The following is a 15,901-nucleotide window of genomic DNA, read 5'->3' on the forward strand; positions in this document are numbered from 1 at the left end:
ATCAGTCATGTGTGATGCGTGATCACAACAATTTGAAAAGAAGCATAAATGGGCTGTGGTAAGCCTTCCTGAAGTTGTGTGGACAGGCGAAGTACCGCCAACCTCTTGCGCCTTACCTCTTGTAAGTACTATTGCCCACTTTGCCGGGCTGACCAACATGCACTGTACCCTCAACGGTGAAGTTGCAGAGCCTTGTATCAGTGTAAGTTAAAATGCTGAAGTTTATTGTTGTACTTAGAATAACTTTTGACTGATCGGAAAAGCAGTGACTGGTAAGACAGGAAGTACACACCAATATAAGTGGTACTTGACAAAAGAGAAGAGACAAGGCATAGCTCATAAGCGCTATATCCCAGAGCCAGAATATGAACAAGATGCTGTCAAAGAACGTCTCGTCTGAGAGGGCAACACCAGAAGAGTAAATATAGGACCCAAGCACACCAGCAGAATCACCAGGCAAATTTCCTCACCTCCATACCCCATTGGATTTCTTCCTCTCACTTATCCCCTGTCGCCAAATTCCCCACAAATAAATACAGAGGTCTCTGCTCGGACTGACGTCATCATTCTCATGGGTGGGTTCAGTCCATAAAGTCCATGGCGCCAATTAACTAAGCAATTAGAGGCAAACCCTGAAGGGCACATCTAGTATAAGCGAGCTCTATTGCAAATGAGCTGTTAGATGCTCCATCCTCATGCATTCTCATGAGATGCTCATCCACACAAAGGAGATGAAACTTGTGGCCCAGTCAGGAAGACATGATCTGGCATGCAAGTTAAAGGTGAAGAGACTTCACTTTCTCTGGCTAGAAATGTGGTGATGGGACACACTGAACTCACTTTACAGCAGACAACCTGCAATGTTCTTAAACTGCAAGACCAACTTTTCGCCCGAGTGTTTATAAGTACTAAGATCAAAATGGAATGAGAAACCTCAATGTTAAAATTCCCATTGCCTTACAGGTTTTATACCATACATGCCCTTTTTATTCCTCGCTGGTGTCCGTATCATGAACAATGTTGTCGCAAAAAAGACAGGCTTTGGCAAAGCCAATAGGTCTAAGCCATTCCAGAGCTATTGGCGTTGTCAATGTGAATGCCTTTTGCCATGTTGTCTAGCAGTGCATATTGCGGTTCAAAATTGCAGAAAGTCACGGAAGAAAGCGCTATGATGTGGCCAGCGCAGGCCATGTCCTAGGTCTTTTTTTGTGTGTAATGAGGAGTGGGAGAATGAACTCGACTTCTGCTGTGAAGACAGTGCATAATCTGTCTAACTGAGGCCTAAAACTAAATGCTTCCTAGTGTCATTTTTATTTTTTTATTTTGCAGTTTTAGAACTGTAAACTCGACCCAAAAGTTTTGGAATGCTTTACCTGATCACCAGTTACATTACACAAGGACACATTCATGTTTGGTAGGCGGGGGAGATTGGGTGATTTGCCAGAATCACAGGATGTTGATCCTACGTTGAGACTCGAACCTGGTTCTCCAGCCTTAAAGTCTGTTGCTGTGGCTGTTACACCACATCCTGTCTGCATTATTACTATCGGGCTCAACAGGGCAAAGCAACAACAGGGATGGGGGCTAGAGGGAGGAGGAAGAAGCAACACTTTTGATTAGAACAAACTCTTCACAATCACCTTCAATGAACTTTCAAACAGTTATATGAGAGATGTTTCTGTTGCTTCACATCAAAACAATAGTAATACAACTCCACATCTAACCAGCATCAAATATTAAAGGATGGTGTCCTGAGGTCCTTAACAAATTACATCCGTGCTTTTATGCAAATTAATATTTGTTCTATGCTTAAGACGTTTGCAGAGCAGTGTATTAACTGATAACACAGTTTTGCCACATAGCTGCATGAGATCCTTGTAAAAGCGATATGAAGTCCTATTTACATAATCAAAACATTAAGAGCAGCTACGTAATCTGTGCAAAAAGCAGTAAAATACAACAAAAGTACCGCAAGGGCACGGGGGACTAAACGGGTCGCCACAGTGGACTGTCTAATAGGATAACCTCTCTGCTCGTACAACCTGTTACCCTGTGAGAAAGTGGAGACTCTGACTTCACTGAAGTAAGGAAAAGAAGGTGATATCAATAAATATCCACAAGGGCTGCTTCCCATGTTGTTTTGACAACTTTAGGCAGAAACACATTTTCTGTATGGCTGGAAGATCAGTTTGCAACTGTTGAGGCTACATGCATAGTATGCACTGCTTTCACATACCTCCTCTTGGGCAGTCTACCCCTTGAGCCATAAATGGCTAGTCAGAGCTGGTCAGATTCTTTGATGGGACAATTCTCAATGAAAGAGCAGCCAACAAGAAAGTCGTACTGGTCAAATCCAAGATTAAATGCACAAACCTTCTGACCAAATCTTGGTGCTGTTAGGGAACAGACTTCCACAGGATATTGTGTTGTGTTTCTGGCAATCAATCTTAGTTTTAATGTACACTTCCAAACCAACTCTTATATAACAGTAGAAGTTGAAGAGCGGGATCAAGCTTTACACCTCGAAACAACAAAGTATCCAGTCTAGATCATTAAATGCCTATCAGTCTACTAATGCCTTGTATATTTAAGAGAGCTAAGCAACGGGCTCCAGCTCCAAAGTTGGTAGCTGTGGCTCCTTGCATGGATGCTATCCACTGAAGGGGAAATAAGCACAGGCATCGGAATGGGTACAGGGGAAATAAGCAACAGGGATGGGTGGGTGGGAGTGCGAATGAAGCAAAAGGGAATGGTGGTTAGTGGGAGTGTGATCAAAGCAACATAAATGGAGGGTGGGTGTGGGGACAAAGTGAGTGAAAACAACAGTACTCCTATGGTCGGCATAAACACAACTAAAAAAGTAACTCCACAAACAAGAGCAGTGGATGGACGCAAGTACTTGGTCTATGCTCTAGGGGAGGGACAAACACAAGAAGAGGCATAACGCATGCATGCCATAGACAAACGGGAACGAAGAATTACAGAGTGATGTTGAAGCGGACAAATGGTAAGCCTGTGGGTGGGCTTTAGACCACTGAATTGAAAACATGTCTCCTGGAGACTGTTAATGCGCTGTCTTTCTGAGACCTAAAATATTATTTGAAGTAAAGTGGTCACTGCAAAAGTTGTATGAGTGCTGAAAGAACACATATTTATACTAAGACCATTTATAACCAGGCTGCCACTTGGGTGGCCTCTATCACAAGGCAGCGCTACAAAAAAAGTTGTAAAAATGTACGGTCTATTAAAATTGAATTCCATGGCAGTTAATTCTGCTTGAACTCTGTTTCTTGACATGTGGGCCAGTGTTTACTGCTCCCAAAGCTGTACCAGGTAGATTTTACATACCTAACAAAAAAGTCGGAGAATGCACTGCAGAGCTTACCCTTGTGGGTGGTATGCCACATCTGAGCCATTCATTATTCCATTTTGAGTAATAAACATGGCGGGGTTAAGTTGCCTTCCAGTAATTAGTGTAAAGACAATTTATTTCTTTGACTTAAGTGATAATGAGACCTGTTAATGAACGTCCAAGGCTGATAACACTACATTTATTGTGATAGTTGTTTTTCTTGTATGAAAGGTAGGGAGGTCTGATTGGCTAACAAGCCAGAATACTGTTTGAAATCTCCAATAGAGTTGTGTTAATATGATTATAGTGTGCATGGTAGCTTGTTTCTTCACAAGCATCCAGGCGCTGTAGCCGAAAGGAATAGAAATGTCTGCATTGTGCTGAAGGAATGTCTTTGAAATACATGGATGTGTGCTGATAAAGGTGTTTGGGGGCAAAGACACATGTAAATGAATGAAAATGAATCTGGAATATCATTTTAGTTCCTTTTGTAATTTTTTTCCCATAAGCCATACTCGTGGCAAACAAATATGCTGCGGAGTTTGTAAGTACTAGCTTGTTATAAACTGCATATTTCTACATTGGGAGCATTTTGATGGTTATTCTTTAACATTAGCCCGATTGTTTACTCTCAGCTACTGCACAGCATCTTACACTAGTGCATTTTTCCCCGGCAACATGGTTATTGCACTCCACACTCTGCATTAAGGACCCTGCCTTATTCTTCGATAACTCCTTGCCAACTCCTTCTGTTTCTAGTTTCATCCAAAGACCCAAGAGTCTTGAGTTTTTAGGTCCAGCGTTGACGCATGTGGACCACCATCTGAGAGAAGATAGCTCTATAAAGATGCACATGTTCAGTAGACATTTCTTGTTGGGCACAGTTACATAATTCACACCTTGTAACAGCTTTGCTCATTCCAGTGAGTGCCATAAAGTAGCCCATACTGATTATACTTTTACATAGGGGTTTCAGATGGATATTTCTAACCGCACTTTCTTTACCGAGTGAATTATCGCCAGACGCCGTAGTTGATCAAGAAACTTTAAAGTAGTACTCATGCGCACAGGTAGGTGAAGTAATGCAGCTCTGCACCAATGTTGTTTCACTCCAGAAATAAAGAACGTAGCAGCCGCCTATACTCGCCCGCCATGTTTGCTGGTGCCAGTTTCTTTCTGCGCCTTCGAGAACGGCTACAGAGCTTCCGCTTGGTCTTCAAGGCTACGCTTTAGTCAAACATTTCCAGTGTGCAAGAGAAAATATCACCCTCTACGACAACAGAGTTCAAATTATGTAGGGACTTTCACAAACAGATTTCTGTGTGTCTTTGGTTCCTGGGGTCAGAGCACAATTCCAGGAACTGTGATGACCGAGCCCAGATGAATTGGACTGTCACACAGGACCGCGAGGCAAAAGTTAATGTTGCCGAGCGTAAGAAGACTGCACGAGCATGACTGCCTTGAGTTGAACGGAAGGTCCTGCAGCAGACCATCATGTGGTCGACGTTGTCACGTAGGTTCATGTAAAAGCATAAGGAGTTCAAAGAGGGCACGAGCGGGCCATCATGTTTCCTTATCCCGCGCTCAGTCGCCACCTGAGCTAATTCAGAGTATAGTCCTGCTGCAACCCAAGCTTCTGTGCCAGGCAACGATGTCGCAACAAGTAGAGGCATTAAAAGAGGTCAACTTAGAAATGTTTTTTTCCTCCATTTTACTGGTTCCATCTGGGTCACCTCTTTATTTATTTATTTATTTATTTGAAGAGTTTTATATAGCGCTGGGTAGACCCGTAGGTATCGCAGGGCTTTACATAAGGTTAGCAAAGTTACAACAATAATAACAATTTTACGTTACATCAAAATATGAGACACATTAACGGGAGAGATCAGTAGAGAGGGAAGGGGGAGAGGGAGAGGAGGAGGGGGAGGACGGAATAAGAGACAGACAGGTGGATAGAAGGGAGACAAGGCAAAAGCAGAACTGCGTGAATACAATGAGGGGGAGGGTGGGCGAGATGGGGAGAAGGGGAGAAACTGTGCCCAAGGTCCGGCTAGGCAGGTGATGGTCAGGGGGTGAACCAAGTCTGATCTCCTCATTAGCTGAACAGAGCAGCTCCACCGGGCGTTGGACATAATCCTCGGACTCCGCTGTCAGAAAAGAGGTCATGTGTACGTAGGGAAAGACAGAGTAATGTGGGAGGTGGGGTGGAAGGGAGTACATGGTTCTAAGGAATTTAATAAGTCCTCTTGAGGTCAGACACTGTCCAGGCAGGGTTGAACCAAGAATTTGCAAGGCCCTACAATCAGGCTTCAGACAACAGAGTCTTCTGCCCCCCCACCCCCCCAACCCCCTCCTTTAAACCACTTCAGGTTCATCACCACCTCTGGTGCAGACTTCAATTTCATACCCATTCTCTGCGCCAGTCCCCCTTACATCGATGCTGGTACTGCAACCTCAACGAGGCCTTACGTGACACCGACTATAGTGCATCCAATCAGTACTCACTGTGATTCTGGTACTTACCAATCGGTTGGTCCCAAACTTTCTAGAATCTTTTTGACTGTCACTCAGATAACTATAACTTTGATGAAGGGGATGGTTTTATTCCCCAATATGGAACGAAAATGCCAGTGGCCTGGACACCTCTTCGGATACAGGCTGTCAGAACCCCTTTCAGAGGCTTACTATGGTGTCTGAGCAACAGGGCCACTTACCTCTTTTGCCCTTGACTTTCAGTAGTAAGCGTGGTAGAGCAGTCGAAGGCCCTCTTGGGGGAAGGTGTGGATACAGATTAGTGAACAGGGGCTTGCAATTCAAAATGCACTCAGCAGCAATAAATCATTGTCCAGAAAACTACTCACTTTTTTAACGAAAGAAAAGTATTTTATTTCTACTTCTACCCACAGAAAGAAGACTACGACATACATACATTTTACCCAGTCTTCTGTTACGGTTGGGGCTCTAGTCTCTCTCTGGAGGTTCCCTGTCTCACTCGTGTTAGTGATCATGGTTATTCCCCATGCACTATTAATAACATCTATGGTATTCCCCACTTGTAGTCCGAGTCTCAAGAATCTATGACTCTAATTTAAAGTCAATGGTGTTCCATTGTTCAGAGTCGTGGAGTGTCTCAGCCCACCTTCCTTGGGTACTGCTTTGGTATAAAAGATAAGGAATCTGTGTCTAGAAGTCTCTATTAGAAGAACAAGTTACTTACCTTCAGTAGTGGTCTTTCCATCAGAGACTCTGTCTAGCTTCACTGACCCTCTCAGTTCTCTGTTTGTACTCTATCCTTCACCAAGATCCCACGTCTAGGATTCTGCACACTGACATACCGATTTGCTTTTGGGGCTCCTTGTCTGGAGGTATGGACGGTCTCGAAAGCAACTGATGTTAGCCTGCAGGAGTGGAGCCTTTATCAATCTGCATATCATTTCCACAGAGGAACGGTGTCAGTACAGAGATGCACAATCACCCCTTTCGGGCAAGCAGAGGTACTATGAAAAAGGTTAAGAGTCCAGTCTGATGCTTGGGGAATATTCAGAAGGTGAGGAATTTGCGGCTAGATAGTCCCTGCCAGAAAGAGTGCTACTGAAGGTAAGTAACTTGTTCTTCATGGACCTCTCTTGTAAAATATTCGCAACATTATGAATATACAATTAAATATTCAAATAAATGCAAAATTAAAACTTAGCAGAGGACACATGCATTATTAAATTTAAACATCAGAATTGAATTAAAATGCTAATTGTACCGAATGACTAAAGTTAGCTTTTCACTCATTTTCTAGATATTGGGTTAGAGCCTTATCCATCATGAGACAGTGTAGGTCTAATTAGGCATGCTTATTTTGCACACTGAATCAGTTTCAAAGGAGAAAAGAATCCAAGTCTTGGTGGTATAGCAAATGAGTATATATTAGATCTCGCGTATCAATACACTATACGGCAGAGTAGTGCCAAAATCAATTTTTGCCTCAAGTACTTTTCTGCTGGACGTAATAAATGAGACAAATTTACTGAGTTACTACTACAGTAAGTTACTATGGGGTAACCCAGTATCCCTCAGAACCTGGGCAGTATATATAATATAAACAAAGGTTCCGTCGGGTAAAGATTAGTTCAAATCTTAGAAAATTAATTCATACACTTTTTTTCACAGACTGCAGTATTAACTTGCTTTCAATATACAAAACACAAAAATGCAAATCCAAGACAACAAAATAGGGTATAAGTAGATTATTTTATGAATTTAGTGTCATTCATAATTACCTTGTATTCAATACATACATTAGATAGTTTTACAAAAACGGCGCATCAGAATAAGGTGATCGTGATATTTTAGTGCAGTGATTTATCGTGCAGTGGTGCGATAAAACCAGTGACTTATATATAGGTGAAGGAATGGTTGGGGTAAAAAAGTTGGCCAAAACAATATTCAATTGGAGATATTCCTCTATGCCACTACAGCTGGCGATTTCTATGGAATACTCTGTTGGTCCAAGGGCTTCTTTGTTGACGTTTCGACCCTAGTGACGCCTGATTCATGGGTCAGAGCGGGTCTTCATCAGGACAGGGGGAAGTTGTGGTGGGAAAGGGGTGATGTCTCCTCTGGGGGGCCCGTAGGTGGAAAGAAGGGGGAGGGGGCACGCACCCAGACTTCCACCGGATCTCAAAGGCTGAGTACTCCGGTTCCAGTAGGGAGGATCCTAATTCAGAATTCAATCATTCAGATTCTTCACGAGTGTGTCTTCTTCTGTAATGCTGGAAACAAATTGAGTGCTGCAGCGTTTTGTTTCCTTATTGCTGACAGCTCAATGCATCAATCATTTGGCTCTCAGCTTGTGAAACCAGTGTTTTGGAGTTGCATTTTTGTGTTTTGTATATTGAAAGCAAGTTAATACTGCAGTCTGTGAAAAAAAGTGTATGGATTCATTTTCTAAGGTTTGAACTAATCTTTACCGGACTAAACCATTGTTTATATTAGAGTTACTTCTACAAGCTGGGCACTGGACCAAAAAAGAAACTGCATTAAACGTTTTAATGGTATATGCGTTCAGTGGAAGTGTCTCTGACCTGAGCAAAAGATACAGGGTACAAGCATATATTGGTGAAACCACATTTCTAGGTTTCAATGTCGGAAAGATGTTTTGGTTTGAGGCTAAAGATTTCCAAGCAGATAGTGGGTTCTCTTGGAGCCAATCACAATAAACCACTTTAAGGAAAGGAATTTCTGTCTTGGTTAATTGTTTAGTATGCTCCCACCCATCTTTCTGACCTAATTAGACCATGGTTAGGCTTACATAAATGGACCAACATACAACAAATTGACATTTTAATAGACCATGGAGGAAGCATGAATTTTTAGAATGATTCTTACACATCTGTGGGTCTCGGGTATACTTAACTTCAAATTTAGGCTCCGATTGAAATCGTTACACTGATGTATGTACAATAACTTCTGATGCATACTTCTAACTGCACATTCTTCACCTTATAATATCCCAAAGGTGCCATTAAGGATCCGGAAACTTTTTTAAGCAATGCCCCCACGCACTGCTAGGTAGCACCTTTCGGCTCCGTACTGCTGTAGAAGTGATGAAGTGATGCTGCATTTAAGCGCCACCCCTGTATGCTTATAGCTGAAAGAGACATGTTCGTGATAGATTCTTTACCTTGGAATATCCTCAGGAGTCAGACTGGATCCGGAAAGTTTTGCTTAGCAGTACCCTTGTGCATCAGTAGGCGGCGTCCTGCGGCTCCACGTCCGTCACTGTCGTCGTCAGTGCCGAGATTACGTCTCAGAGAGTACTTAGGCACCACCCTTGCGCGCTGACGTTAGTTCTTTCTTTTTCCGCGCCAGTAAGCGCAGATCCGGATTGAGCACATACCTTGGTCTATTTTTGACCACTATTTTGAGACTTTTTGTCTCCCCAACCTTCTCTTGGTGCACGTATGGATACCTGGCTTCAAGTACTGTGGAACCTGTCGCCGAAACATGTCGGTAGTGGACCACCACGATGTTTGCCTCTACTGCCTGGAGGCCGACCACGACTACCGCGCAATGGCCCCCAAGGGCTTACGGGAGCGGTGTCGGAAGCTGCTGGATGTCCAGCTTTCATGGCGTCGCCGCTCCCGGTCTGTGACGTCGTTCCTCGGAATCCAAGTCTTCGCCCTCGGAATCCCGTAAGCGTCGCCATAAAAAGAAGTCGAAGAAGCGTGTTCGCTCTCTGACGTCACTCCTCGGAGGTGGACGAGGGGGACAGGGGCCTCGCCCCTGCGGCTCCTTTGGAGCCTCAGACTTCCACGGCCTACCCGCCATAACCGGGTCCGTCGGCAACTCCTGAATAGCTGCAAGAATTCCTTGCTGCTTTGGACTGCCTTTACAGGCGTTGGGCTCCCGCAGGCACGCCTTCGGGCCCCGCAGACCCTTGTCCAGATACTCCTGGCACGGCGGCTCCGCCATCGGCTCCAGCCCCGCGCCACAGGATTCTGTGCCGCTGGCTTTGGCGCCACAAGGTGCAGCATTGCCTGCTCCGGCCCCGGCGCCACCCTCGTCTCCAGCCCTGGCGCCACACTGAGTGCCATTTATCCCACCCCTGCCCAGATTCCCAGACCATTTTGTTCCGACTTGGGATCCACTAATCTCTGCTTGGGGATTGCCCTCCTCTGGGGATCCACATGCTAATAGGGAGGGGTACCATTGGAAAGGGGACAAACTCCCCTTTCCAACGATACCTCTCCTATCTTGAGACAGCCCCATGAGCAGGTAGGCAGTGAAACTTAAACAAGACGATCAGCTTGTTTCAGTTTCAGTGAAATGATGACAGTGAGCTATGCGTGCTGATCGACATTTCACTGAAACAATCAGAACAGCCTCAGGAGCTGGGGAAGCTCTTCCACAGCTCCCTAGGCTGTTTTGGTTGAAAGGAAATCCCTCTGGTGCACGCACCAGAGGGATTTCCAGTTGCATGTGCGCAGATGTCCGGGAGCCATCCGACGTACACGAGCACTGTGGCGTGGGCCAACAGTCAGCCGGCCGATGCATGGAATTGGGTAACATGGGACACACAACCGTACATAATTGTGGTTTAGCAGAGTCACAACTTCAGTGATATGTGTAAAATCTGATTGAGGTAAATTTTGGGGTATCTAAATTTTGGGGTACTCTTTTGCTCCCACATGGTCAAGAAGATGTATGTGCTGGCATGGATACTACTGTCTGGTGCAAGCGATTGACACTCATTTGGTGCTCCATCACCAAGCGTGGATGCAATCCATTGTTGATGTACAGGTGTCACTTTTGGGTATGCCTTTTGATTAGCTCACAGCAATTCGAAGGTGCAACTGCTTCTGCCTTAGAAAGCTTTAAAAAGAGTTGGGCTATGGCACTCTTTTTGGGTCTGTTGATCCTGTCAGACATTTCTCTCACCAGTTATGGGACTTTCGAGGCTTCTCCAGGGGGATGGCATGTAGGCACGGCCTGTCTACCCAGACCCCAGTTTAGGCGCACTAGTCCTTTGAGGTCAAGGACATGGATCTGGCAGTCGGCGCAGATCCACCAGACATCGGTCACTGAAGCTCTGCTCACCAACGGTAACAGCTAATAAGCCGCTTTATATTGCCCTAAGTAGTGTACTGTCACCTTGCGGGAGGCATGATTCAGTACATTTTCCCAGGGGCAGGGTGGGGGGGGGGGCACCCATCACATTGCACAGGTGGGTCTACCAAATCCTTCATCATAGCTATGCCATACCAATTCTTTGTGCCTCACCGCACCTGTCCATTCTCATGCAAGAGGTGCAAAGCTTTCGCTCCAAAGGAGCCATCAAGACATTTCTGCACTCGGAAATTGGGGGGGGGGGGGTTACTCTTGCTATTTCTTTGTGCTGAAGAAGGATGGAAGGATTCTCCCCATCTTGGATATTCACTCTCTGAAGGCTTCCTACTGAAGGACAATTACAGAATGCTAATGCTCGCGCAGATTCTGTCTGCCCTGGATAAGGGGGTGACTGAATAGTGGCTTTGGACCTAGAGGGCACGTATTTTCATATTCCCAACCAGCCTTGATCCTAAACCTTGGTGTGACCAGCTCCGAGGCTCCTTGCTCTGTTAGCCTCCAGCATGTTGAGTATGCCAAGTAGCATATCCAGGCTTTGCAGTGGAATCTGAAGTCCTATTATGCCACGTACCAAGTAAGCCTGTCCGATGGCATCACGGTTTCGGAGGTAACTGCACATAATTTGCAATGGTGACTGCTCAATTGCAATTTGACCAGTGGCAGACCCCTCTACCTATCCCATACAAAGCTGACAGTGGTGATGGATTAATCACTGCTGGGTTGGGGAGGTCAGCTGGGGGGAGTTGGAGATCAGAGGACTTGGATGTCCGGTGGGACCCTTCTCCATATTAGTCTGCTGGAGTTGTGGGCCTTTTTGGCAGGCGCTGAAGGCTTTTCTGCCATTCATGAAGGGGAGGCTGGGTCAGGTTCTCCCAGCGAACCCAATCGCCAGATGGTACTGCTGCAAACAAAGCAGAATGGGATCTTGGGTCCCGTGCTGCATCTCTCGAGTTTGTTGAAGTGTTAGGGCATCTCCCTCTTGGTAAATCACCTTGAAAACCAGGTCAGGCGAGTTCATCCAGCAGTGCCCAGCCATTCATGAATGGCTTTTGCATTCTGAGATGGCAAAGGCCATCTTCCTGCAATGGGGAGTGCCGTACCTTGATCATTTCACTGCTGTTGCGCACATAGTGTCCAAGATTCTGAGTTGGGGTTCCCGCAAAGGTTCTCAATAGGAGTTGCATTCCAGCTGGAGTGAAACACTGGACTTTTGTACTTATTTCTACCTCTGCCTTCCTTGCCCCAATTTCTGAAGAAGATCAGGAACAACCGGGCCCAAGTCATCTTAGTAGCTCCAAATTGGGCCAGGAGAGTGTGGTAGTGGAGCCTCTAGGCATGAGTGTCTGTCACCCGATCAGGCTAGCACTTTAGGTATCTTATATAACAGCGACAGGGAAGCCTTTTGCACCCAGGCCTGCGCAATCGACACCTCCATGCATCGAGATTAAGTGGTGGCAGTTAACTATGTTCGATCTCCTACCTGAGTTTGTTAATGTCTTTGCTCGAACCTTGTCTTTGGCTGTAGGGTAATTATAATTCGTTCTGGTAACGAAATCTTTCTTGTTTAAACAATATGCCTTGCAAGAACCATGTTAGTAAACTAATTCAGATGATTGTTTACACACCAATATACTTTTACAGGGAGGAGTGAATGGCCGCTGTTTTCAGTTTGCTTCTACTTTTATGTTCATGCTAGGGATTTCTCTGATTTACGACTGCCTTTTTTAAAGCTAATAATAATCTTTTGTTAGGGATAAATATGTTTTGATTATCAGATAGCCCTCTGCGTTGCTGCAGAACAATTCCCTTTTTATGGGCTTATAACATGCAACACGAGATGAATTTCCAAATCATTGTTTTGAGTGGCAGAAACCGTGTCCTTTATCCAAAATATTGCACCCCTCGTTTCCCTGTGCGAGGAGAACAGTTCTTCAACTTATGGAAAAAGAAAAACGTTGTGAAACGTAGTGATCGACCGAAACCACCAGCATATAAAATGTAGTGAAGTTGGACATTGCGATAAACCAACTTGTCTGCATTTTACCATACAGTTACATATTTGTTTTTTGTCGTTCGTTTAACTTATTGCCACATTGCTCAAGGGTAGTGTCAGAGCGTTTTATTATTTGATGTTATGTCACAGATCCAGTTATTGCAGTATGCAGGCACTATGGTGGCTGCTCCCAGGTACTGAAAACCCTGTGTGGCTGACACTGGTTTAAGGGACTGGTGAGTTAATTGTGCTCTGAAAAATGAAGTGGAGCATGACCCGTGATCATTGAAATGCAGTAGCACCCTCAGCTAATCAAGTTTGCTTTGTTGTCGGCTAGTCCTTTCTAGTTAGAGATACCTTGTGGAGGTTTGTAAACCCTTGACCACAAGATAGTTAGTTACTAAGAGAGGGAGGCACAAACATTTTGTTCAATTGTGTCCATGCAGATTTCTAGCTTTCTGATTATTTACAAATGTTCAGGAGTGCACATGGGAATCTACCCAAATGAAACTACTTTACGTTCATACTCCTACCTGCTCTTGAGAACAGGTTAACAATCCTCACTAGAAAGTGCGGTGGATTTATGTCAAGAAAATTTTACTTTTTTTTGTCTCTCCAAGGGAGAAAGTATTTTTCCCTTTGGAGGAACCTAGAGTCCTACAAGTCATTGACACTTGGGAGTGATTCAAACTCACATCTGTTTTATCAGAAGTAGTCTGTTTTGTTTTCTAGGATATGGCTATGCAAAATGTTTGCAAATATCCATAAATTGAGGACACGTGGAAGTGTTACTTGCATTTAGCAACCGCCATGTAACTCATGTACCATGTAGACACATCGCCCCCATTTTCCCAGCCCCAACACTTTAAAGTTTTATCGCCAGACTAAATAGTTCAAATGAGACCCCTAGCCCTCACATATCGCCACACCGATTGTTGACAACCAGTGGATTTCCTTTTCTGTCTGTTCAAGCTGTGTCCCATCCATCATCACTCACTTTCCCGTGCGTTATCAGTCACTGCTTTTCTATCACTCGTTATTAATCACTTTTCATCTCACTCCTTATCTATGACTCACTCCTTTTAAACATGCTTCATATATTAAGTTTTAAAAGACATGTTGCTTTGTTAATACAAAAAATTGCCTCTCATTGGAGATAGGCAAAACTTAAAATAATAAGGTACTTGGTATTCATTTAAAATCAACGCTCAGGAATTGGGTGACCACTTTTGTATGGTCTTACCTCATGTAATTTTCTATCTTTTGGAAGTAATTTTAACACATCCGCTGTTGTATTTTCAACTGTTGCTACTTTGTTGCAAATGCTCATTTACCTGTTCACTTTAATGATCTTTCAACCTGTCCTTCCTTACAGAGTTGCCAAAAATCACCAACAAAATCTCATGACTGTGGCCAATTTGGGTGTTGTGTTTGGGCCCACACTTTTACGCCCACAAGAGGAAACAGTGGCTGCCATCATGGACATAAAGTTTCAGAACATTATTGTTGAGATTTTGATAGAGCACCATGAAAAGGTAATTCTTAAAGCTACTGTTGTTTCTACATGGGCATGCTTTGTTGCTTCTTGGCTTTTCTTTTATCCGTGCTGTTAGGGCTGCTAGGCTAGCAGTAGACCCATAAACTTGTGCATTTGTATTTATTGCCTGAATCAGAGTTTGATGTCCATAGGTTCTCTTTTGCATAAATATCCACCAGGTGGCACATAGGAAAATAACAGAAGGGGAGAACTTAGATTTACAATGATAAAAATCTGGAACATGTGTGGACTGTCAAACCAAAGACTTTAAGCCATTCATGATGATGGTTGTGTGGAAGTTGTCCATCATTAAGCATGGTTTTTACAGACAGTTTGGTGAAGCTGAAGAACCAAAACTGTTATTGAGTGAACCAAAAGACTGGGTTCGGTCTTCAAAGACATAATATACAATGAGAATGTATTGGGTTCCAATCCAGTTTTATTTTAACACACTTCTACAAACTCTAAGCCAAATTCTAAATGTGTCAAATCTTGTAAAGGTAACCAAAGACAGAAAATGAATGTCTAAGATTACACAATTTAGTCCAATTCAGAGACCAGGGGTATGACGTTGTTGGGGGCCAAGCCCATATTTTAGTGCAGCGTTTATTATCAGCATATTTTGTTAAAGTGATAAAGTTATGGCTAGAAGTTAAAAAAACAGAAAAAAAACGTAATACACCCTTCCCTCTTCTATCCCTCCATTATCCTTTTCAATCCAAATAACAGACCAACATGTCCACCTCCCACATTAATTCCATATTAAATCTATTCTTAGCCCTTCTCTTTTTAATCTGTACTTGTCCCCCCGGCATCCGTGCCAGAGGCTAACAGTGCAAAGTTTATATCCTACGCGAATGACCCGCAACTGATTTTCACCTGCGAAAAAAGGAGCTGGATTTGACGGTGTGAACATTAGAGCCTGACTTTCGAAGGTGTTTCAGTGACTTAAGGTGAGTCAGATCAAATGCAACTCAGATAAATCAGAGATTGTTTTCTTTGGCCAACCCGCATTCAGTAACTGGAACACATGGTGGCCTGAAGAATACTCGCCACCGCACACCGAGCAGTCATCTGTGGTAAACCTTGGGGTTTTCCTAGATAATGCCCTGTCCTTGAGGTCTCAGATCCAAACTTTGGTTGGCACTTGTTTCGGCATCTTGTGAATGTTGAAAAAATGTCTTCCACTCTTGACAATAGAGACTCGGAAAATAGTGGTCCAGGCCTTGGTTACATCAAGACAGGACTACGCAAATGTTTTGTATTTGAGCCTTCCCAGCTACCTTGTACAGCGCCTGCAAGTAGTGCGAACGCCGCAGCCAGGGCGATCCTCCAAACTAAGCCAAGGTCTAATTTGTCCCCCCCCCCCTCCTTAAATCCCTACACTGGCTGCAACTGA

At 44.1% G+C, this 15,901-nt stretch overlaps 1 protein-coding gene across 6 annotated transcripts in view; it reads left to right on the forward strand.

Annotated features, from left to right (window-relative positions):
* Positions 1 to 15,901, forward strand: part of ARHGAP26 (Rho GTPase activating protein 26) — a 2,045,367-nt gene that overhangs the window by 1,309,998 nt on the left and 719,468 nt on the right. For all 6 annotated transcript variants that reach the window (XM_086931644.1, XM_086931645.1, XM_086931643.1 and 3 more), the window contains exon 18: positions 14,341 to 14,500. In XM_086931644.1, the coding sequence (XP_086787770.1) occupies positions 14,341 to 14,500 (160 nt within the window). The remainder of the gene's footprint in view (positions 1 to 14,340; positions 14,501 to 15,901) is intronic.

Source organism: Lissotriton vulgaris, chromosome 7, assembly GCF_964263255.1.
Source record: "Lissotriton vulgaris chromosome 7, aLisVul1.2, whole genome shotgun sequence".
Taxonomy (NCBI): Eukaryota; Metazoa; Chordata; class Amphibia; order Caudata; family Salamandridae; genus Lissotriton; species Lissotriton vulgaris.